Source organism: Geotrypetes seraphini, chromosome 8 (genome assembly GCF_902459505.1).
Source record: "Geotrypetes seraphini chromosome 8, aGeoSer1.1, whole genome shotgun sequence".
NCBI classification, from domain to species: domain Eukaryota; kingdom Metazoa; phylum Chordata; class Amphibia; order Gymnophiona; family Dermophiidae; genus Geotrypetes; species Geotrypetes seraphini.
This window is the reverse complement of record NC_047091.1, coordinates 53,331,952-53,354,852: the sequence shown is the minus strand read 5'-3', so window position 1 is coordinate 53,354,852 and position 22,901 is coordinate 53,331,952. Positions and strand designations below refer to the sequence as shown.

At 48.4% G+C, this 22,901-nt stretch overlaps 1 protein-coding gene across 1 annotated transcript in view; it reads right to left on the bottom strand.

The window, feature by feature from the left end:
• SIPA1L3 (signal induced proliferation associated 1 like 3) overlaps positions 1-22,901 on the bottom strand; it is a 485,058-nt gene that overhangs the window by 136,786 nt on the left and 325,371 nt on the right. The window contains 1 exon segment of the mRNA XM_033954455.1: positions 20,769-20,957. Coding sequence (XP_033810346.1) covers positions 20,769-20,957 — 189 coding nt within the window.

The window sequence follows — 22,901 nt, the reverse complement described above, 5'->3', positions numbered from 1 at the left end:
ACTGGGCCATGGTGCGCCCTCACCTGGAGTACTGTGTCCAGCACTGGTCGCCATACATGAAGGACACGGTACTACTCGAAAGGGTCCAGAGAAGAGCGACTAAAATGGTTAAGGGGCTAGAGGAGTTGCCGTACAGTGAGAGATTGGAGAAACTGGGCCTCTTCTCCCTTGAAAAGAGACTGAGAAGGGAACAGACCTAGCAGATAAAGACAGATTGTTCACCCTCTCCAAGGTAGGGAGAACGAGAGGGCACTCTCTAAAGTTGAAAGGGGATAGATTCCGTACAAACGTAGGGAGGTTCTTCTCCACTCAGAGAGTGGTAGAAAATTGGAACGCTCTTCCAGAGTCTGTTATAGGGGAAAACACCCTCCAGGGATTCAAGATAAAGTTGGACAAGTTCCTGCTAAACTGCAACGTATGCAAGTGAGGCTGGACTCATTTAGAGCACTGGTCTTTGACCTGGGGGCTGCCGCATGAGCGGACTACTGGGCAGGATGGACCACTGGTCTGACCCAGCAGCAGCAATTCTTATGTCCTAAAAGGGCTGGATTTGGCCCACGGGCCGTAGTTTGCCCATGTCTGATCTAGGCTTTAAAGCAGAGGCTGATTAGAAAATGAGAACACATCTCCCCCCATTTCTGCCTGATGCCATAAACAGCGTGATACCATGGAGGTGTGTGATGATTTTTTTTGTCCGTGCACATTTTTTTTTAATGTCATGGAAATGTGCATGCTATAAATTAGCTGAATGAGGAATAAAAGTTTTTTCAATGCATGCTATAGAAAACTGTGTGCTGAACCTCAATGCACCATTTAATTTCAATTTTACACTGACTCATAGCCACCACATTTAGTTAACACATGGCTTATTACTTCAGTCCCCAAGAGGGCTATTCATATAGGCACCATCACATCACTCCTTTGCATGACCAATTCATCTCACTTCTCAACTGAAGAATTGATTTATAAAACCTGTTCAGGGGGCAATGGCACCGTGAGTAGCAGTGCTGTGCCTTTGCCTTGTCACAAAATAGGACTTGGATTTAATTCCTGGCTCAGGTATTCTGCTTCCTGGGGTTGCTACAGCTATAGATGCTGCACAGACAGAATACTAAAGGGGGAAAGGGAGGTATAGAGGAAGTCTGCCATTAACAGCAACACCTAGTGAGAGAACTTGGGGCATACAATTGCATGGTCTTTGAATCAGCCTTAGTGCATGGCCCCTAGTTAAATGGCTTTCACTGCAGACACACTGGAAAGAGAAGCTAAACTGGGGGAAAAATTCCTGGCAGGGGGTTTGAAAATAAAGGCACACAGTTTCAGATTCCAGCCCAGGTTCTAAATAAGCTGAAAACCCCCAAAAGTGGGGAATCTGCTAGGTCAGTTTCTTGCAAACTCTCCGAAGCTGTGGCACACTAAACTTGGGGCTGCGGCTGGAGGGCATCTAGAAATGCACAGCCATTGCGCACATGTGTATCATCATCACATCGATGTCCGCGTATGCGTGGAGGTCTTCCACATGGGGCCCTGAACCTCCAGTGAGGAGGGGTTGCTAAAAGAGGAGGGGCACCGGTTGATTGCCTATAGGATGTGCCTCTCGCCACTAGAGGCATGTCCTGTAGGCAGTCAGTCAGTGTCTCTCCTCGCCGGCGTCTCATGAAACACCGGGAATCTTGCTGCAGCACACAGTTTGCGACACACTATGCTAGGTGAAGAAAGCAAGCCCTCTACCTCCAACACCATTCAGGAATGCCAAGACCTTAGGCCATAGAGAGATTAGGTTCTTACCTTGATAATATCTTTCCCAGTAGATAGGGATGGTATGTTGAACCATTGGGTCTTAAATCCGCTCCCGCAAGTCCGTTGTAGGAGATACTGATCACTGTTTTCAGTACCTCCTTTCTCCTTGCACTCTGCTGCCACAGTCAGTTAGTTTCAAAGCCAGCGACAGCCCTACAGGAGAGAACAGGAGAAGAACAACGGGGAGACAACTCATAAACATGCCATGAAGAGGAAGGCACAAAGTACAAACTTTATTGACAAAAACCATCAGAAACTGTAGATCTCTGGGAAAACCCCAAGGAACTATTTATAGGCAATATACAATATCTTCCAATATAGCTGGCAGAATGGTCAGAGATGCTGCCTTCAAGTAGCCAGAGGACCAGGCAGCACATCAACAATGATGGGTGAGAGGTTCAGCATGCCATCACTATCTACTGGAAAATATATTATCAAGGTAAAAACCTAATCTCTTTTTCCAGTGCAATAGGGATGGTATGTTGAACCATGAGACGCACCTAAGTAGTCCCCAAATCCCCAAATAGGAGAAATAAACCTGCCTTCAAAACTGAGGCTGCAAAGGAGGAATCCTCTTGACAGTGGCGTACCTAGGGTATGTGGCACCCGGGGCCCATCATTTTTTGACCCCCCCCCCCCATGTAAAAAAATATTTTTTGTAATGACCATGAAACGGAATAAATGGTCAGAATAGAAACAGGCAGTGAAAATTTTCTTATATTCCAAACATAACATAACATAAATTATGTCTGAATTGTCATGACATCAGAAGTACATATGGAGTAGTTGCAGGTGATGCTTGGGACAGTTCTGATTGTGTTAGTTCGGTTTTATGTGTTTTTTGAATAGAAGGGTTTTTATTTCTTTTTGAAGGTTTTGCAGTATGTGGTCGATGTCAATTGGTTGTAGGGTTGGGGGTCGAGTGTTGCAGCTCGAATGGCTAGGAGGTTGTCGAACAGTTTTTTTCTTTTGACGTTTTTGGTTGGAGGGTGTGTGAATGGTGCGTGAGTTCTCCTATGTCTGTTTGAAGTGGATTGAATTATTTAGCTGAAGAAATTAGTTATCCCCTCATCCCACACACATTAATTCTCTTCCATTTTTGTTCCCATTATAAAAAACACTGATAAGTTCCCAGAAAAAAAATACATTAAAATAAGAAGTGAAAACAAAGGCCCCTACAGATGAGAACATAACATAAGAATAGCCTAACTGGGTCAGACCAATGGTCCATCATGCTCAGTAGCCCATTCTCATGGTAGCCAATCCAGGATACTAATACCTGGTCAAAACCCAAAGAGTAGCAACATTCCATGCTACCGATCCAGGGCAAGCAGACACTTCCCCCATGTCTTAATAACAGATTATGGACTTTTCCTCCAGGAATTTGTCCAAATCTTTCTTAAAACCAGCTACACTATCTGCTTTTACCATAACTTCTGGCCACTTCATTTTTAAGTTTAGATCTTTCCTTTCAAACAGAGACCTTGCTAGATGTCAAATACAGCACAAGGTAACTTCACATGGACTTAGCTGTGCAGGAAATGTGAATCTCCTCATACACCCACCATATAGTGCAAAAATGTGCAAAGGTCTGATGTCAGAGGAGGGGCGGGACCGCGGCGCAGGAAGCAGCGCCCAAGCAGCTCAGGGATAGCTGACCTCGCGATCCTGCTGCTTGCTGCTTCACAGGTGGTGCAGGAAGGTCAGTGGGGCGAGCGGTCCTTCGGGGGTGTGGGGGGACTGAACGGCAAGGCCAGGAGCACCCCTTCAGGGCTGGCACCCGGGGCGGACCGCCCCTCCCGCCCTCCCCTTGGTACGCCACTGCCTCTTGAGCTGCTAAGTTCACCCTATAAAACTTGGTGAAAGCATGAAGGGATGACCAAGTCATTGCCTGGCAAATGATGAATCATCCTGGTTTCAGCCCAAGAAGAGGCAATCTCTCTCATTGAATGCGCTCGAAGAGTGAAGGGAGGCTGACTACTGAACATAATGTAGCAGGCTGAAATGGCCAACCTGATCCATCTTGAAATGGTAACCTTAGAAGTCAGCCTCCCCTTCTTAGCCGGATTTATCAACATGAAGAGGTGGTCTGAGAGATGAAATTCATTTGTAACTTCCAGGTAATACAAAATAGCCCTTTAAACATCCAGCATCTTCAAGACTGTCTTTCTTCGTAGAACCTGAGGGCTGGAAAGCAAACTTCCTGACTGATGTGAAACGCCGCTACCACCCTTTGGCAAGAAAGAAGGAACAGTTCTCAAGGAAACCCCTTGCCTCTGTGACTCGCAGGTAAGATGCCCTGCATGACAAGGCTTGCAATTCAGACACATGCCTTGCAGAAGTGGAGGCCACCAGAAACATTGTCTTGAAGAAGTCAAGTCCTTTAGGATGGCATCCTGTAAGGGCTCAAACAGAGTCATCGAAAGCCCCTCCAACACGATGTTCAGATTCCAGGATAAACTGGGAGCTGTAGCCTCAGAGCTCCCTTGAAGTAATGTGCAGAAAGAGAACACCTAGCAGCCTGAGACCAGCCACTTGACCTTCAGTGACGAAACTGCCATATCTATACCTTCTTGAAAAAAGGACAGGACAACAGATACTGAAGCCATGGAAGGATCCAGCTTCTCCTTGCAGCACCAGTGTTGGAAAGTACCCCAAGCCTTGGCATATGCCCCAAATGTGGCAGCTTTCTTGGCTTTCAAAAGAGTGCACACAACCAGATCCGAGTAGCCTTTCTGGCTCAAAGCCGAGTGCTCAAGAGCCATTCCATGAGATCAAAGCACTCTGGATCTTGCAGGATGATCAGATTTTGAGAGAGAAGTCCCTGGAATGGCTGGCCTCAGTGGTTGACCGATCTGAAGATGTACTAGGTCTGCATACCAGGGATGTCAAGACCACTAGAATAATCCATCCCTGATGCCTGGCCACTCTTCTCAGGACTCTCCCTTCCATGGGCTAGGGAGGGAACACGTACAGGAATTCGTCCATTGGCCACGGCTGAACCAGCACATCGATCCCTGTGCTTCTGATCTCTTATCTGCGGCTTAAGAATTGCACCACTTTCTTGTTGCTCGCTGTCGCCATGAGGTTGAATGTAGGGTTGCTCCAATGGTCAAGGATGTTCTGAACCACCTGAGGTGAGAGACCACTGTCCCAGGTCCAGAGTCTGCCTGCTGAAAAAGTCTGCCTGCATGTTTTGCACCCTGGCAATATGTGCCACAGTGATGGTCATGCTAGGCTGAGAGTCAGAAGATAAATGTCCACCTAGCGAAAGTTCCAAGTTTTATTAAAATTTGATATAAACGGTTTTCTAAGTGATATACAACTTTTTAAAAATGGAGTTTAACAATCATAGACAAATAATATCAGACATACATTATACTTACTTCATCATTGGGATAGAGGGGCCAGGAACTACAATATAATATAGTACAGAAGACCATGTAAGGAAAAAACAAATTGGGAAGGGTATTAGTTGGAATCTGAAGTATTAGACTAGAATAAAAGGTAGTCCTAAGTATAAAGACAAGTTTCTTATAGCGTTCATGTTCAATTACTTAAAGTTCAAATGCGTCTTTAAAGAGAAAGCTTTTTAAAGATCCAAATGTAAACAAAAACAAAGACACATCCGAAAAAAAACCAACAACTAGCTATCATTAACAGCCGTGGTGAGGCAGATTTTGCTCTAGAGAGTTTTCGTCTCCTTCTGGAGGCCGATGTTCCTGGAGCCTCTTTGCTTGTTGAATTAAGTCACTGCTGTTGCATTGTCAGAGAACACCCTGATTGCTCTGTTCAACAACCGGGGCCAAAGCTGAATCAGTGCCAACAGGAGGGCCTGGAGCTCCAGTCTGTTGATGAGCCAATGGTGCTGTGATAGGGACCATCACCCCTGCACTGGGTGATCCTCGCAGTGTGCTCCCCAGCTCAGAAGGCTAGCAACCATTGTCAGCATGGTCCAAAAGTCGATCCTTAGAGGCATCCCTGAGGCCAGTAACTGAGAGCGAAGCCACCAGGACATTCTGCTGCAGGCCTCTGTCATCTAGGGCAGTCAAACATGCAGATGGTCCCTCTACAGAGACTAGTGAAAGAGAAGAGAATACTGAAGGGGGCGCACATGCACTCTCACCCAAAGAACCCTTCTACCATGGCTGCCATCGAACCCAGGACCTGAAGATAATCTCAAGCTGACAGATTGCTGTGTCAGGAGAGCTGAAATTTGGTTCCCAAGTTTCGTGCCTCTATGTCGAATCGGAGACCCATACACTTCAGGGCCTGGGATAGGCACATGGGATCTCTCGGAGAGAGAAAGAGATAATGGTTACTGCGGATGGACAGGCTAGATGGGTCATTGGGCCTTTATCTGCCATCATGTTTCTATGTTTGAATGGGCTGCAGCTGGCTCTTCTTCAGGTTGACAATCCAACCCAGGTCCTGAAGGGTCATCAAGACACTCTGAACCGCTCTCTCTGTTTCCTCCCATGAAGACGCCCTGATGAGCCAGTCATCCAAGTGACAGTGGACCAGCCAACCCAGTTTGCGGAGGTGGGGGAGGGGGCTGTAGCCAGACTAAACAGGAGAGCCTTGAGAGCTGTAGAACTTGAATTGGAAATGCTGCTCCAACACATGAAATTGAAGGAAATGCATGTTATCCAGAAATATTGGGATGTGGAGATATACCTTTGTCAAGTCCAGTGCTTCTAGAACTCCCTCGGTTGCACAGAGATAATGACAGACCGGAGAGTCTTCAAACGAAAATAAGGCACTTTGAGAGCCGCATTGACATACTTGAGGTCCAGGATGGGCTTCCAATCCTCAGAGCCTTTCTTGGGCATGACAAAGTATATGTAGCATCTGCTGGAGCCAGAGTCTGCATTTGGCACCTGTTCGATCGCCTGAATCTGGGCCGCTCTCTTTGGTCTGCCCGCAAGTACATGAACCAGGCAGAGAGAGGGCGAGTGCAACTCCAACTTGTAGCTGTCCCTGAAGTATTAGGTCTATTGGAGCAATGGATGACTGAATTTAGACTGAAGCTTAACTCAGAAAAAATGAAGTTTTTTGTAGCTTCACTGTGCCTGTTTTATATTAAAACATCATTACGTTTAAATAAATTCAGCTATCCTATTCAATCTACCATTAAGGTTTTGGGAATAATACTGGACCAGGCTTGACTATGAAGAACCAAGTGGACTCTGGTCAGAAAGGTTTTGTTTACTCTTTGGAAGCTTCGGTCTGTTAGGGAGTATTTTGATGTTTTTTTTTTTTATATATAATCTTTATTGATTTTCAAACAACCATTGTGCATAACAAAAATATATATAATAGTACAAGAAAAGCACATTGATCTTACAGATATATACGAGCAATCATTTTAACCATCCCACCCACCTAATAAAAAAATCAAGAAAACAAATACACAGAATCTTACAATAATTTTACCAAACCTGTAATAATAGTGCAAACTCCCCACCCCCACCCTGGATGCATATGATGAAAGGGCCAAAAATAAGATCAGTTCAGTTACAGAATTTTGTTATTGGCTCCCAAACATCCAAAAAAGCACAGTTACTTACCGTAACAGGTGTTATCCAGGGACAGCAGGCATATATTCTCACATGTGGGTGACGTCATCTACGGAGCCCCGGCGCGGACAGCTTTTCAAGCAAACTTGCTAGAAGTTTCAAGTTTGCACACTGCACCACGCATGTGCGTGCCTTCTGCCCACTAGAGGGCGCATCCCACCTCGTGGTCCTCAGTTCCATAACTAGCTTAGAAGCCATCCCCGGGGAGGTGGGCGGGTTGTGAGAATATATGCCTGCTGTCCCTGGATAACACCTGTTACGGTAAGTAACTGTGCTTTATCCCAGGACAAGCAGGCATGATATTCTCACATGTGGGTGACCTCCAAGCCAAACCAAAAAGGGCAGGTGGGAGGATGGCAATTTTAAGAAAACAGATTTTGTAAAACTGACTGGCCAAACCGGCCGTCACTCCTGGACAGAGTGTCCAGACAGTAGTGAGAGGTGAATGTATGAACCGAAGACCAAGTTGCAGCCTTACATATGTCTTCCATCGGGGTGGAACGGAGGAAGGCTATCGAAGCTGCCATTGCTCGGACCTTGTGCCCCGTGACTCGACCCGGGGGAGGAAGGCCAGCCTGAGTATAGCAAAGGGAGATGCACGCCGCCAACCAGTTAGACAGAGTGCGCTTGGAGACTGGGTGCCCTAATCGATTGGGATCGAAGGACAAGAATAATTGCGGGACCTTCCGATGGGACTTGGTGCGTTGAAGGTAAAATGCCAACGCCCTCTTACAGTCAAGCGTGTGAAGCGCCGTCTCGCCAGGATGGGAGTGGGGCTTAGGGAAGAACACAGGAAGGACAATGGACTGATTGAGGTGGAAATCAGAAACAACCTTCGGGACAAACTTAGGATGGGTGCGGAGGACCACCTTGTCATGATGGAATACGGTGAAGGGTGGGTCCGCAACCAAGGCTTGTAGTTCCCCAATCCGCCTAGCGGAGGTGAGGGCAATCAGAAACACCACCTTCCAAGTCAGAAATTTCAAGAGGGACTTGTTGAGTGGCTCAAAGGGTGGTTTCATCAGTTGAGCTAAAACCACATTCAAATTCCATACGACTGGGGGAGGTTTGAGCGGGGGACAAACCCTGAGTAATCCTTTCATGAAGCGTGTCACCAAGGGATGGAGAGACAGAGGGCGTCCATCCAGGTGTTGGTGGAAGGCGGAAATCGCACTAAGATGGACACGCACCGAAGTGGTTTTCAGGCCAGAGCGCGACAAATGGAATAAGTAGTCCAGAACCGAGGGTACCGGGGCCGATACCGGGTCCAGGAGGAAAGAAGAGCACCAGGTGGAAAACCTGGTCCATTTCTGCGAATAGCAAAGCCTCGTCGAGATCTTGCGGGAGGCTTCCAGCACTTCCCTCACTGATTGAGACAGGTCCGGAGGGGTCAGGGAACAAGAAACCAAGCTGTCAGGTGCAATGACTGCAGATTGGGATGTAACATGGATCCTTGATTCTGAGATAGCAGAGAAGGACCGACAGGCAGAAGAAGGGGTTCCCTGGCGCTGAGTTGGAGCAGTAGGGAGAACCAGTTCTGACGCGGCCACCGAGGAGCTATGAGAATCATCGTGGCCGTGGACGATCTGAGGTGTACCAACGTTCGCATGATCAGAGGGAAAGGAGGGAATGCATAGAGGAACTTCCCGTCCCAATCGAGAAGGAAGGCATCCGCCTCCAGACGATCCCGCGAGTACATCCGAGAACAATATAGTGGTAGTTTGTGTGCCTCCGGAGAGGCGAACAGATCTACCTGTGGCGTTCCCCAGCGAGCGAAGACCTCGTGCAGAACTGCTGAGTGTAGAGTCCACTCGTGGGGTTGCAGGAGTCGACTGAGTTTGTCCGCCAGACAATTCAGTTCCCCCTGGATGTAGACCGCCCGGAGGAAGATGTTCCGGGAGGCCGCCCACTCCCAGAGGCGAAGGGCCTCGGAGCAGAGGGGCCACGACCCCGTTCCCCCCTGTTTGTTCACATAGTACATTGCTACTTGGTTGTCCGTGCGGACGAGGACCACCTGGTCCTGTACTACGTGAACGAAGGCTCGAAGTGCTAGGAAGATGGCCCGAAGCTCTAGCACGTTGATGTGACAGCGACGGTCCTCCGCCGACCACCGGCCCTGTGTGCGAAGACCGTCGAGGTGGGCTCCCCACGCGTAGTCCGAGGAGTCCGTGGTCAGAACCTTGCGAAATGGGGGAGTGCGAAACATTAGTCCCGTGGACAGATTTGAAGAGTCTGTCCACCAACTTAGCGATTTCCGCAAAAGCGGAGTCACCGAAATGAGGCGCGACTCCGGATCGCACTCCTGGCGCCATTGTGATGCGAGTGTATACTGAGGGATCCTCAGATGCAGCCTCGCAAATGGCGTGACGTGTACCGTCGAGGCCATATGGCCGAGCAGCATCATCATGCGCTTGGCCGACACCCTTGGTAGTTGAGAGACCTGGCGGCTCATCCGTACCAAGACTTCCAACCGTTGGGTCGGAAGGTAGGAGCGCAGGCGCACCGTGTCCAGCACCGCACCTATGAATTGAAGAGACTGAGCCGGCCTCAACTGAGACTTTGGAAAGTTTATCTCGAATCCGAGGGTTTGCAGGAAGGCAATAGACTGTCGGGTCGCTGAGATAACCTCCTCCCTGGTCGGGGCTTTGATGAGCCAGTCGTCCAGGTAAGGGAACACGTGGAGCCCGCGAGACCTCAGGGCTGCCGCCACTACTACCATGCACTTCGTGAATACTCGTGGGGACGCGGCCAGGCCGAAGGGCAGGACTCTGTACTGGAGGTGTAGGTCTCCCACCTGGAATCGTAAGAATTTTCGGCAGGTGGGGTGCACCGGGACATGGGTATATGCTTCCTTCAAGTCGAGGGAGCACATCCAGTCCCCTTCCTCCAAGAGAGGATACAAGACCGGGAGAGATAGCATTCGAAATTTCTCCCTGGCCAGGCATTTGTTGAGCTTCCTGAGGTCGAGTATGGGGCGCATGTCCCCGGTCTTTTTTGGGACCAAAAAGTAACGGGAGTAAAATCCCGTCCCCCACTGGTCCTTGGGGACCGGCTCGACCGCCCGAAGCTTCAGGAGAGCTTTGGCTTCGGTCAGAAGGGTCGGTAGTTGCGACCGGTTGCACCAGGCTAAACTTGGGGGACTGTCCGGTGGTGAGGACACAAAATTGAGCGAGTAGCCTTCGGAGACGATCCGGAGCACCCAAGCGTCTGAGGTAATCGCGGTCCATGCCTTCCGGAAGGACCGAAGACGCCCCCCGATAGGAAGGGGTTCTGGTGAAGGTGCGGAGGGGAACCCGCCCCGTCCGCTCAGCCCGTCAAAAGGAAGGCGCGGGCTTAGAAGGGCCCTGCGCCGGGGCTTGGGTTTGTCCCCCTCTGCCTCGTTGAGACGAACGTCTCGGAGGCGGTCTTGAGAAGGACGGGGTCGACTTCTGGGGGTACCGGCGCGGCGGAGGCCGGAAAGGTTTCTGTGGCGGGGGCCTAGGTTTGGGGCGGACCAGGGATGCTAAAGAGCGTTCCTGTTCCGACAACCGTTTGGTCGCCGCCTCCAAAGACTCGTCAAATAACTCGGACCCCACACAGGGCAGGTCTGCAAGACGTTCCTGCAGGTTTGGGTCCATGTCGAGGGTGCGAAGCCAGGCCAAGCGGCGCATGGCCACTGCGAGGGCCGACACCCTCGAAACCAGCTCAAAGGTGTCGTACACTGAATGGAAAAGGTACAACCGCAATTGAGACAGGTTGGACATAAACTTATCGAATCCTGCTCTTTTGGAGTCCGGTAACGAGTTCCGATATTGAGGAAGGTCCTTCACCATCCCACGCAAGTAGGAGGAAAAGGTGAAGGAGTAATTTAGAACTCTGGTGGCCATCAGAGTGTTTGAATAGAGGCGACGGCCAAACTTGTCCAGGGTCCGCCCCTCCCTGCCGGGTGGAACCGCCGCAGAAACCCGTGAGGGCTGTGATTTTTTAAGGGCAGATTCCACCAGGAGGGACTGGTGGGAGAGCTGCGCCTTATCAAACCCTTTCGGGGGAATCGTCCTATACTTTGATTCCATTTTTGACGGGACAGACGTGCCTGTAAGAGGGCTCGACAAGTTCTTCAGCCAGGTCTGCAGGAGGACACTGTTGAGAGGGAGTCTAGGTACCTCTCTAGGGGGAGTGGGAAGGTCCTGTTCCTCTAGAAATTCCTTGGAATATTTGGAACCTACCATCAGGTCAATCCCCAGGGCTTGGGCCATGTCCTGGACAAAAGATGAGAAGGAGGACGGCCTAGCCTGGGGGGACGGGGTTCTCGACCGTCCCACCGAGGAGCGGGGGGAGGCCTCATGGGAATACTGAGGATTCCTAACCGATCCTGAATCCCAGGACCCTCTCTCCACGGCCCTCGAGGGGGAGGGTGAAATCATCCTCCTAGGGGAGTCCCTGGGGGAGGATCCCGGGGTCCGTGGGGTCCTCTCCCGTTTCCTCGGCGAGGCGGCGCGGGAAGACTTTCCCCGAGGTGAGCGGAGGAGCCTCGGATTATCGAGGCGCAACTCCGACACCTGCAGCGCCTCGCCCCCGAACGACGAGGAACGATCGCGCCGAGGCGAGCCCCGGGGTCGCTTAGGCTTCCTCGATCGGCGCCTCGTCCGAGGTCGCCTCGAGGGCGAGGCGTCCGGGGAAGATCCCGAAGCCGAGGAGGAAAGTCGGCGCACTCTGCGGAACTTTTCTTTTGGGCGGACACTGCGCTCAGGAGGCTCCCCCGAGGTCGAGGTCCGGGGCGGGGCCGAGACCGAGGTGGACGGGGCCGCAATACCCGAGACCGAGGTCGCCGAGGCCGGGGCTCCCGAGGTCGAGGGAGCCGAGACCGGGGCCTCCGAGGCCGAGGGCGCCCCGGCCGAGGTCGACGTCGCCGGGCCCGCAGCACGCTGCAGCACTTCCAGGGCTCCCGACAGCTCCGATGAGATCAAGGCTCGAAGGAGATCCTGGAAGGCCGGAATCCCCACGAAGGTGGGGAGTTCCGAGTCCGGGGCACACTCCCTGGAGGGCGACCTCGGTCTCGAGTATTCCCTCGGGGTGTGCGGAGTCGAGGTCCGATGCGGGGCCGGGGTCGACCCACCCGCTTTGGCCTGACTCGAGGATGGCTTCTTTGCTGAAGGGGATGGAACAGAGGACTTACCCGAAGCTGGCTTCGATGACGACGGCTTCGAAGATGAGGGCCGAGGCGACGCCGAGGCCCCCGAGGACGCCGAGGCCGAGGTCAAGGCCGGGGCCGAAGCCGGGGCCGACGTCGAGGCCTTGGGCGGCGCGTCGACGGCGAACAATTCCGCCATTCTGGCCTTACGGCGACGGAGGGCCCTGTTCTGGAAGGTAGCACAGCGATCACACGAGGCTGTTGGATGTTCGGGCCCAAGACAGACAATGCACCACCGGTGAGGGTCGGTGATGGAGAGTAGTCTCTCACACCGGCTGCATTTCTTGAATCCCGTAACAGGACGGGGCATCGACGAGAAAAAGAAGAAGGCCGGGAACGACCGACGTTCCCCGGCTCAGGCTTCCGGGAGCCCCCGGAGCCCAACGAAAAACAATTATTATTTTTTTTTTTTTTTTTTTTGTAAGACGGACGAAAAATAAAGCAGCACCGCGATTAATCCGATCAATAAACAAACTAAACGCGGCAGCTAGAAGGCAAAAACACTGGAGCTCAGATCCACAGGGCTTTCTTGCTCCGCGGAAAAATTTGAACTGAGGACCACGAGGTGGGATGCGCCCTCTAGTGGGCAGAAGGCACGCACATGCGTGGTGCAGTGTGCAAACTTGAAACTTCTAGCAAGTTTGCTTGAAAAGCTGTCCGCGCCGGGGCTCCGTAGATGACGTCACCCACATGTGAGAATATCATGCCTGCTTGTCCTGGGATAATTTCCTATAATGTCCCTGTTGTATGGCCAACATACGTTCCATTTAAAAAATGTGGCAAATGTATTTTGATGTTTCATCATTTAGAGTTTTGGTACAGTCTCTTATACCAGTGTTCTTCAACCTTTTTACACCCGTGGACCGGCAGAAAAAAAAGAATTATTTTGTGGACCGGCAAACTACTAGGACTAAAATTTTAAAAAACCCCATCCGCCCCATCTCCGCGAGTCAGTCCCCACAAATCATCTGATCCCATCCACACAAGCCTCAGTTATGATTTTATATTGAATGTATTTTATTAAAGTATAAAAAGAAACAATATTCTGTACAATTGTCATTTTATAAATACAAATAATTCAGAGCAGGATCAACAAAACCCCTGTCTCCCCTCCCCTTCACATATATCCCCTCTACTATCAAGAAAACTGAACAAGCCAAATTATTACAGAATGCTACACAGAAATATCATACTAACAGAATACTGCAGTCACACATGACAGGAATAGTTTTAGGGGAGTGCAACTAGGGCAACTGCCCCCTGGTCAGAGAGCGCCCTAAGCCAGCTGGAAGCTAAAGAAGCACTGCCTGGGCTTTGCAGTCCCCAGTTATGTCTAACACCAGCTCTAGCAGGATATATATTTCAAATCTGATATATTCTAATCACAAAATAGAAATAAAATTATTTTTTTCTACCTTTTGTCGTCTCAGGTTTCTGCTTTCAATCTTCTTTTCACTCTCTTCCTTCCAGCGTCTGCCCTCTCTGTCTCTTCAATCCAGCATCTGCCCCTTCCATCCACTGTCTGTCCTCTCCCCCTTCCATATGGTATCTGTCTTCTTTCTATGCCCCTCTCCCCTTTCCATCCAGCTTGTGCCCCCTCTCTCCTTTTTACATGATTCATTCCAGCTTCACTGCTCTCTTCATTTTTATCTTTCCTACACCAGATCTATCATCGTTGTCCCTCTCTGTTTATTTTTCTGCTGACCCCTTCCTATCATCAATCTCTCTACTTTCTCATGCCTGTGTCTCCCCTTCCCCTCCTCTAATCTCTCTGCCAGCTGTTTCCTTCCTTTTTTCATTCTCCCTTCCCTCCTCCTCCTGTCCAGCAGTAATTCTCTTCCCTCCCCTCCTAGCAGCATCTCTCCTTCTCCCTCTCCAGTAGCAGCTGTTCCTTTTTTTCCTTGCCCAGCAGCTTCCCAGATTCCTTTCCCTCCTCCCCTCCCAAAAGCATCTCTCCTTCTCCCTCTCCAGTAGCAGCTGTCCCTTTTTTTCCTTGCCCAGCAGCTTCCCAGATTCCTTTCCCTCCTCCCCTCCCAGAAGCATCTCTCCTTCTCCAGTAGCAGCTGTCCCTTTTTTCCCCTACCCAGCAGCTTCCTAGACTCTGATAGTAGTTTTCTCCCCTCCCAGCAGCTCTTCTTACTTCCCAGCGCAGTGATTAACGAAGGCAGCCTCGGGTCCTTTGTTGGGTCGCGCCGTCTCTGAGGAAAGAGGAAGTTGCATCATCAGAGGCAGCCACGACTCAGCAAAAGCCCCGAGGCTGCCTTTGTTAATCGCTGCGCTGGGAAGTAAAGGAGAGCTGCAGAGAGGGGAAAAAGCCACTGTCGGAGGCTCCCCAAGATCTCTCCGGCCCAGTGCACGCTTCACATGTTGATCTTGCCGGCCCTGCGCGGACCGGCAGGAAGTTGAAGTGAGTCAATCTTGCCAGCCCTGCACGGACCGGCAAAAATTTCCCGCGGACCGCCACTGGTCCGCGGACTGGCGGTTGAAGAACTGTGTCTTATACTAAGCCAACTTGATTACTGCAATATTATTGCCTATTTGGTAATTTCCCACAAGAATATGCAACGATTGCAAATAGTACAAAATGTGCGGTCAGGCTGATTTTTAGGTTGAAGAAATATGATCACATAACCCCCATCCTATCGAGTACTGCATTGGCTGCCAAAGGAGGGGTGGGTGAAGTTTAAGTTTGGTTGCTTCTGTTTTAAGGCTTTGTTTGGTTTCTTCTGTTTTAAGGCTTTGTTTGGTTTAGCTCCCAAAAATATAATTGAGCTTTTCTCTTTTGCAACCAGACATAAGAGAAACTTACATCTGAATTTTGTTTTTCCGCCTGTTAGAGAATGTAAACTTAAAAAACATCTTCAAAATCTTTTTTCATATCAAGCAACGTTATGGGGTAAGTATTTAAAACAATTGCTTTTGCTTACTGATGGGGAATTTAGGAGACATCTAAAAACATATCTGTTTTCAAAGTATTTAGGCTGCTAATTCGTAAAAATTTTATTAAGCACTATTTTGATCATTTTACTGTCTCTAATTATCGGCTTTTAACTTTTTTAGTTCTATTCAACTTCTTTTATTTTTATTTTTTTAACTATTGTAAACTGCATAGAACTTTACTGCCTTGCGGTGTATAAACTGATTATTATGATCCACAGAATCCACTGGTTAGTCGTGATAGCCTCCCAAGCTACCAGGAAGTTCTGCAACCTGCCTCCTATCATGTATGGGGAGGCGGAGTCCTGGGCTTTTCCATTTCCAGAGAATCTCTGCCAAGGACTCCGAAAGGACCGCTGAGATGAGGATTCAGAGGAGAAAAGGTGGGAATGGCGGAAGCCGCAAAAGAACCCACAGGCTTACTCTTTAGAGGTCTAAGGTCTGCTGTCTAGGAGCGACTTCAGGTGGCAATCCTGGACACCAGTCATGAGGTCATCTAACCCCTGGCCAAACAGCATATTGCCCCTGAAATGGAAGCCTGCTGAGTGTGGCTTCGGAAGTAGAATTCCCAGCCTAATGTCTGATCCACAGGATTCTGCGAGAAGACACAGAATAAGTCAAGGATTTGCCCACTACCCAAAGTAGATCATACAAAGCATCAGCAACATAGGTCAGTCTCACCAGCAACAGCTGGGGGAGGGGGGATCAGAATGTGCACCACTCAAGTCACACAATTTAGAATGGCACGCTCGAGCCATAAAAGGATATTGCAGCAACCCAAACCACCAGAAACAAGGCCTCAAACTGCCTCTTGAGCGGCATGTCCAGCCTGCGATCCTGCTGATCCTTAAGCACTACACCCTCCTCAATGGAAAAGGATATGCGCTTGGTCACTTGAGCCACAAGAGTTCACTTTAGGCATTGCAAACATTTGCTGGAACTCCTGATCCATAGAATATAGCTTGGACATTGCTTTTGCCACTTTAAGGGAGCCCTCCGGGTTCTCCCAGTGCTCAGAAATCAGTACTTTCATATCCGGGTGCCACCATAAGGTGGTAGGCTGAGAGCAAACTCAACTCAATAGGGGACAGTGGGAAGTAGGCTGAGGAGAATCAATTTTGAGCTCCTTCAGAGAAGATCCATCAGAGCAGCAGACAAACATCATGCAAACTGAGAGGTCCTCACCTTGGTTTGCTGTAGCACTCAGACCCTGATCCACTTCGCCCAGTGTCGCATTGTCTCTATCCAAGGTGTCTCCCTGTGAGAGAGGATAAGTAACCAGATGATCATCCTTTAGAAACTCCATCAGACCAGCTGTTGGTGTCTGGGAGAGACACGGGCCTCCGTGGAGAAGCAGAAGCTGGAATACAGGGAACTGTGCAGGTGGTCTCTCTCCAGTTGACCCAGAAAGTGCTGCAGCACCGCCAACACAGGCTCCCCAGAGCAATTTCTCAAAGTCATGCATAAAGTACATAGAGGGCTGAGAACCTCCTTCAAGAGGGTTACAGCACTTTTTCACTTTGGGGCCTTCAGAACCTTTATTAGGCACTGGTGCCACCATCACAGGACCCCAAAGAGGGTAAAATATTCCTCTAATCATCCCAACAGTCAGTTGCAAGCATTAATAAGGTGGTCAGAGGCTGAACTCGAGGTTTCCAACTCACCAGCATGCACAGCGGAATACGTGGCACAAGGGCGCTCTTCGGTTGCCGAACCAGCACAAACTTGGCATGAATTCATGTCACTGGAGCATGAGAACTCCATCCATGTTGGTTAGAATCAAAAGTGAGGCTTTTTGAAGAAGTTTGAGAACTTAAGATTTTAAATTGGGAAAAATCCAAGATGGCCACCACCAGGATTTCCTGTTGAAAAAACAGCTGTAACTTTACCAGAGGACCTAAAACCCCCCAGCAATTTTAGGATTTATGGGTTGGGGGAACAAAGCTACAAGAAATTATAACCTTAAAAACCACAATTTCAGAACTCTCCTCCCCGAACTGTCCTGTGGGCTGCGATAGCCCTACTCACAGACCAGATGCTGAGAAAATGTGCTGCAGCATGCCACAGCTCCTCTCAGGGTAGCTGGAATAAGAAGACAACCTCTACAACCAAGAAAGCTGCCTCTTCTGCTGCCAGTCGGGCCACAGCCGGCTGAGCCTCAACCCCTGGGACTAAGATCCAAACGCCACGAAGAGGGGAGAGGAACATGCAGCTGACACCATGTGTGCTCTGAAGAAACACAATTGGTGCCTGTACAGCCTGTGCTACACTCCTGATCAAGCCATGGAGTGGCCAAACAGCAAGGGAAATGCGTGAGCTCTACAGTTCCAGCAGAGTAGCTGAGCAGGTCCCCGCAGAATCCATCTGTTAGCTACAGACCAAAATCTGCTCTTCTCACACAGGCTAGGCAGTCACTGGAGTTGAACAGGAATACAAAATCCTGTGGAAAAACCGCAAAAAAAATACATGAAAAACAAAAAATAAGGCTGAGCAGATCAAAGTTGCTCTTGCAGGCTCGCTTGCAGAAGAAATAACTGACTGGGGGCAGAAGGGAGGAGGAGATGGTACTGAAAACAGTGATGACTATCTCCTGCAACAGACTTGGGGGAGCAGATGCAAGACCCATGGTTCAATCAAATTGTCTTTTAATGGGTAATCTCAAAAGTCGTACACACCAAAGAATCACAGAGTCACGAAAGCAGTCTAGTTCAACTATTCATGAAGTATGTCATTATTGAGGACCGTATGGGGTATCAGACAACCCGACAAACAGCTTAGTTTGAAGGGAGAAATTCTTCATTTGCCCCACGGAACCTCCTCCTCCGTTTTTTCTTTTTTACTTTGCTTATTTCATTATAAATTATTTTTTTCTGTCAATGTTAATTATCTTATAGTTTCATATGAACATATATAAAGTTACTTAGCTTTCAGCATTTAGCTTTAAGATCAATCCCCTGAACGCCAACGCGTTTCGGATGTCTTTGTCAAGGCGACATGGGGAAGCTGAAATACCAAGAAACAAACCATTAGGGTTAAGGCCTCCAATTAAACTATTAACATTTTTTTAGGACGATCCAAACCCACCCGTTATTCTACATTACTTACATTTTTAGTAAACATGCACAGCGTACCGCCAACCGGCTTAGAAAGGCAAGCCGCGGCGTACTGACTCTGGGATTTAAATACCCCTCCCAAATGACGACATTTCCGGGGAAACAAACTACATTGCCTCATGAAGTTTAAAGAGATAAGAACCTATTTAAACCTGAGCAACATCTTAACCTGTTAAGGAGACATATTAAACTGATAAAGAGACCCTAAAGCCAGACTTAAAAGTCAGCTTGGGCTAACCAGTCCAATGATTCATTTAGCCCCTTAGGGGACATCGAGTCTAGTATGAACATCCACCGGAGCTCACAACTGTTAAGCCATACGGGTCCGTTTGACCGAGCATAAATCCAGAGTGCACACTCATACTGAATCTTCTTCGCTGGTCCGTCATTGGATCAGTTGCGGCCATACTCTTAAAGATCTTAAATGGCGTGTTATGGACCGTATTAATGTAGGGTGGGAGGGTGGGAACACTGTCCGGAGGCTTAACCGTTGTGAGCTCCGGTGGATGTTCATACTAGACTCGATGTCCCCTAAGGGGCTAAATGAATCATCGGACTGGTTAGCCCAAGCTGACCTTTAAGTCTGGCTTTAGGGTCTCTTTATCAGTTTAATATGTCTCCTTAACAGGTTAAGATGTTGCTCAGGTTTAAATAGGTTCTTATCTCTTTAAACTTCATGAGGCAATGTAGTTTGTTTCCCCGGAAATGTCGTCATTTGGGAGGGGTATTTAAATCCCAGAGTCAGTACGCCGTGGCTTGCCTTTCTAAGCCGGTTGGCGGTACGCTGTGCATGTTTACTAAAAATGTAAGTAATGTAGAATAACGGGTGGCTTTGGGTCGTCCTAAAAAATGTTAATAGTTTAATTGGAGGCCTTAACCCTAATGGTTTGTTTCTTGGTATTTCAGCTTCCCCATGTCGCCTTGACAAAGACATCCGAAACGCGTTGGCGTTCAGGGGATTGATCTTAAAGCTAAATGCTGAAAGCTAAGTAACTTTATATATGTTCATATGAAACTATAAGATAATTAACATTGACAGAAAAAAATAATTTATAATGAAATAAGCAAAGTAAAAAAGAAAAAATGGAGGAGGAGGTTCCGTGGGGCAAATAAAGAAATTCTCCCTTCAAACTAAGCTGTTTGTCGGGTTGTCTGATACCCCATACAGTCCTCAATAATGACATACTTCATGAATAGTTGAACTAGACTGCTTTCGTGACTCTGTGATTCTTTGGTGTGTAAGACCCATGGTTCAGCATACCATCCCTACTGCACTGGAAACATCAGTTACCGTATTTTTCGTTCCATAAGATGCATCTGCCCATAAGACACACCCACCTCTAGAGAAGGAAAAAACAAGAAAAATAATTCTGAAGCAAATGGTGTGCCCTGTACTCTGTCCCCCATCTGGTGGTAGGCCAGGACAGGGTACAGGGCACATCTAGTGGTGGGCATGTCTAATGATGGTAGGCAGTCCCAAGCCAGCCCACCACAAACCAGCCAGACAGCCTCAGGCCAGCCTGCCAGCCAGCCCCAGGCCAACCAGCCTCAGGTTGGCCAGCCCCCCTGTACCTTTTTTTAATCTTGCCCCCTGCTCGTGGGTCTATCAGCTCTAGCCCACCTCCCTTGCTTGTGGGCCCAGCAGTTCCAGCCAGCTTCCCTCCCTCCCTGCCGCAGCACCTATCTTGCAGACGGTGCTCGGGGGCTCCTCTTTATTTCCCAGCCAGCAACGCAGAGATCAGCAGCGCGGACATCAGGAGCAAGCTTTACACTCTCCTGCTTGGCCCTGTGCTGCTTTCCGAATGGCTGCCGTAAGTTCTCGCGAGTCCCGCGAGAACCTATAACAGCCATTTGGAAAGCAGCGCGGGGCCGAGCAGGAGAGCGTAAACCTTGCTCCTGACGTCAGCGCTGCTGATCCCTGCACCGCAGGCCGGGAAAAAAGCAAAGGATACACGCTGGACCAACAGGTTAAAAAGGGGGGACAACGGGAGTATTTTTAAAAAAGTGGTGTGGTGGCAGCTGCAGCAGGTGGGGGGGGTTTAAAAAAAAGGTGTATCAAATTTTGCACCTTCGCTTCATAAGACGCAGCGAGATTTCCACCCACTTTTGGGTAGAAAAAAGTGTGTCTTATGGAGCAAAAACTACGGTACATCCTCTTTTCATTCTTACCCCTTGCTCATCAAGCTTCAGGAGCTGCTCTGTGACTTTGGGCGTGCTGGCAGCAAGGCGGAGGCAAGAGATGTTCAGCTCTGGTAGAATATATTCTAAGACGTCCTTTAGCGGCAGACCCCGTACTGTACCATGCTTTGCTGTACTTGGGACTGCATCCTCGAGAACCTGTCCCCTCAAGGTCACAAGCTGTATTAAAAGAAAAAAAAAAAAAAAAAAAAAAAGGAAAATCAGATGTAAAAGGCACAATGCTCTGGTCTGTTTTCACTGGGACTCCCAAAATTATACACTAATGTCCTCTTAAAAACTGCTCCATAACAAATCACTTTTGTACATAATCTACAAATCAGTAATGCTCTTATTAGTATTTTAAAAAAAGAATAGAAAATAAAGCTTAATGTGAAATATCTTCTTCCAGGTCTCTGACTTATCCTTCCTCTGACATCTTCAGGATTTTAGCTGTTATCTTAAGAAATCAGATAGGTATAAGTAAGAGGCAAGCTTTTTATGTAAACAATGCAGCTTAGGTAAGTACAGAAGATCACAAAAATTAGCTGGGGTCTCTGACAATGCAGTAGTGATAAAGGAATATTGGAAATGTTATAAAATGTTAATGTATATTCAGAAATGAATGTAAACAGAACAAAAGTAATTTTCTGAAACTTTTTTCTTTCTCTAACTTTTAAACACCTCCTTTGTTAATTTTGATTGGTTGAGAAACTGATGATGTCATACTGAGCCAAAGGAATATAATGGGGGTGTTTCGAAATATTGAACTGAGCTCGTTATCAGAAGGCCAGCATTTTGGCAACAATAACGACAGTAGGAACAGAGCTGGATCTTAAGCTCTCATCCGCCATCATTTCTATGACATCATCAGTTTCTAGAAGCGAGACGCAGGAGACTGTGTATTGCTTTTGCCTCATGAGGTCCTACAAGCTTCTCTCTTACACTGTTTGGGTGTTTTGCAATTAGCTCATAGATCCTAAAATTAGAAGGACCCCTACCTGCAGTAGTGCCCAGGGGATACCAAGCACTTCCATGCGAGGGCTAATGAGGTGAAGTAGAGCCAGGAATTGAGCAGAACACATACACACTACACTGTTGATTAAACCCCAACTATTAATCAGAAGGAGACATATTGCTGCACAACCAGTATTACAGATATGCTTCTTCTCTTTACATTCAAAAAAAGGTATGAAAATATATATATTTTATGAGGACAGGGAATATGACAAAGCAGATTTCTTGTTACTTTAAACCAGGGGTTGGGTGCTTGACAGAGTTTAATTAAGAATTACACTAACCTCCCCTTTTACTAAGCAGCAGTAGAGGTTCTAGAAGGCACTAAATGTTCTGACACTCACAGGCATTCTATGAGCTTGGAGCATATAGTGCCCCAGGCGGTGGTAGAAACCTCTACCGTGGCTTAGTAAAAAGGGGTGTAAGTGAAGAAAAAGGTTGATAACTTTGATGGTTGCCAGGAGATGCTAAGATTTTTGTATTTCATATCTCGTTACGTTAAACAAAGTATACCACTGCATACAATGGTGGAGATGGTTTTTGGCACAGTTGAGGGAGGGGGGAAGCAAGAGGGGCAGGAAGTATGGTATATTGTAAGCTGAAAATCTGAGAAAATCAGATATTCTTGTAAAGTACTTTGATGACATGGTAATTGAAAGTATTGACTGTACAAAAACAAAAAGTACAGTTACTTACCGTAACAGGTGTTATCCAGAGACAGCAGGCAGATATTCTCACGTAAGGGTGACATCACCGACGGAGCCCCGGTATGGACCACTTTAAAAGTGTATCGCCACTTTAAATCTTTAGAAAGTTTGTGATAGCCCAAACCGCGCATGCGCTAGTGCCTTCCCGCCCAACGTAGGGTGCACGGTCCCTCAGTTAAGATAAGCCAGCTAAGAAGCCAACCTGGGGAGGTGGGTGGGTTGTGAGAATATCTGCCTGCTGTCTCTGGATAACACATGTTACGGTAAGTAACTGTGCTTTATCCCAGGACAAGCAGGCAGCAAATTCTCATGTATGGGTGACCTCCAAGCTAACAGAAATGGGATGGTGGGAGTGTTGGCCTTTAGGAAAATAAATTTTGTAACACAGATTGGCTGAAATGCC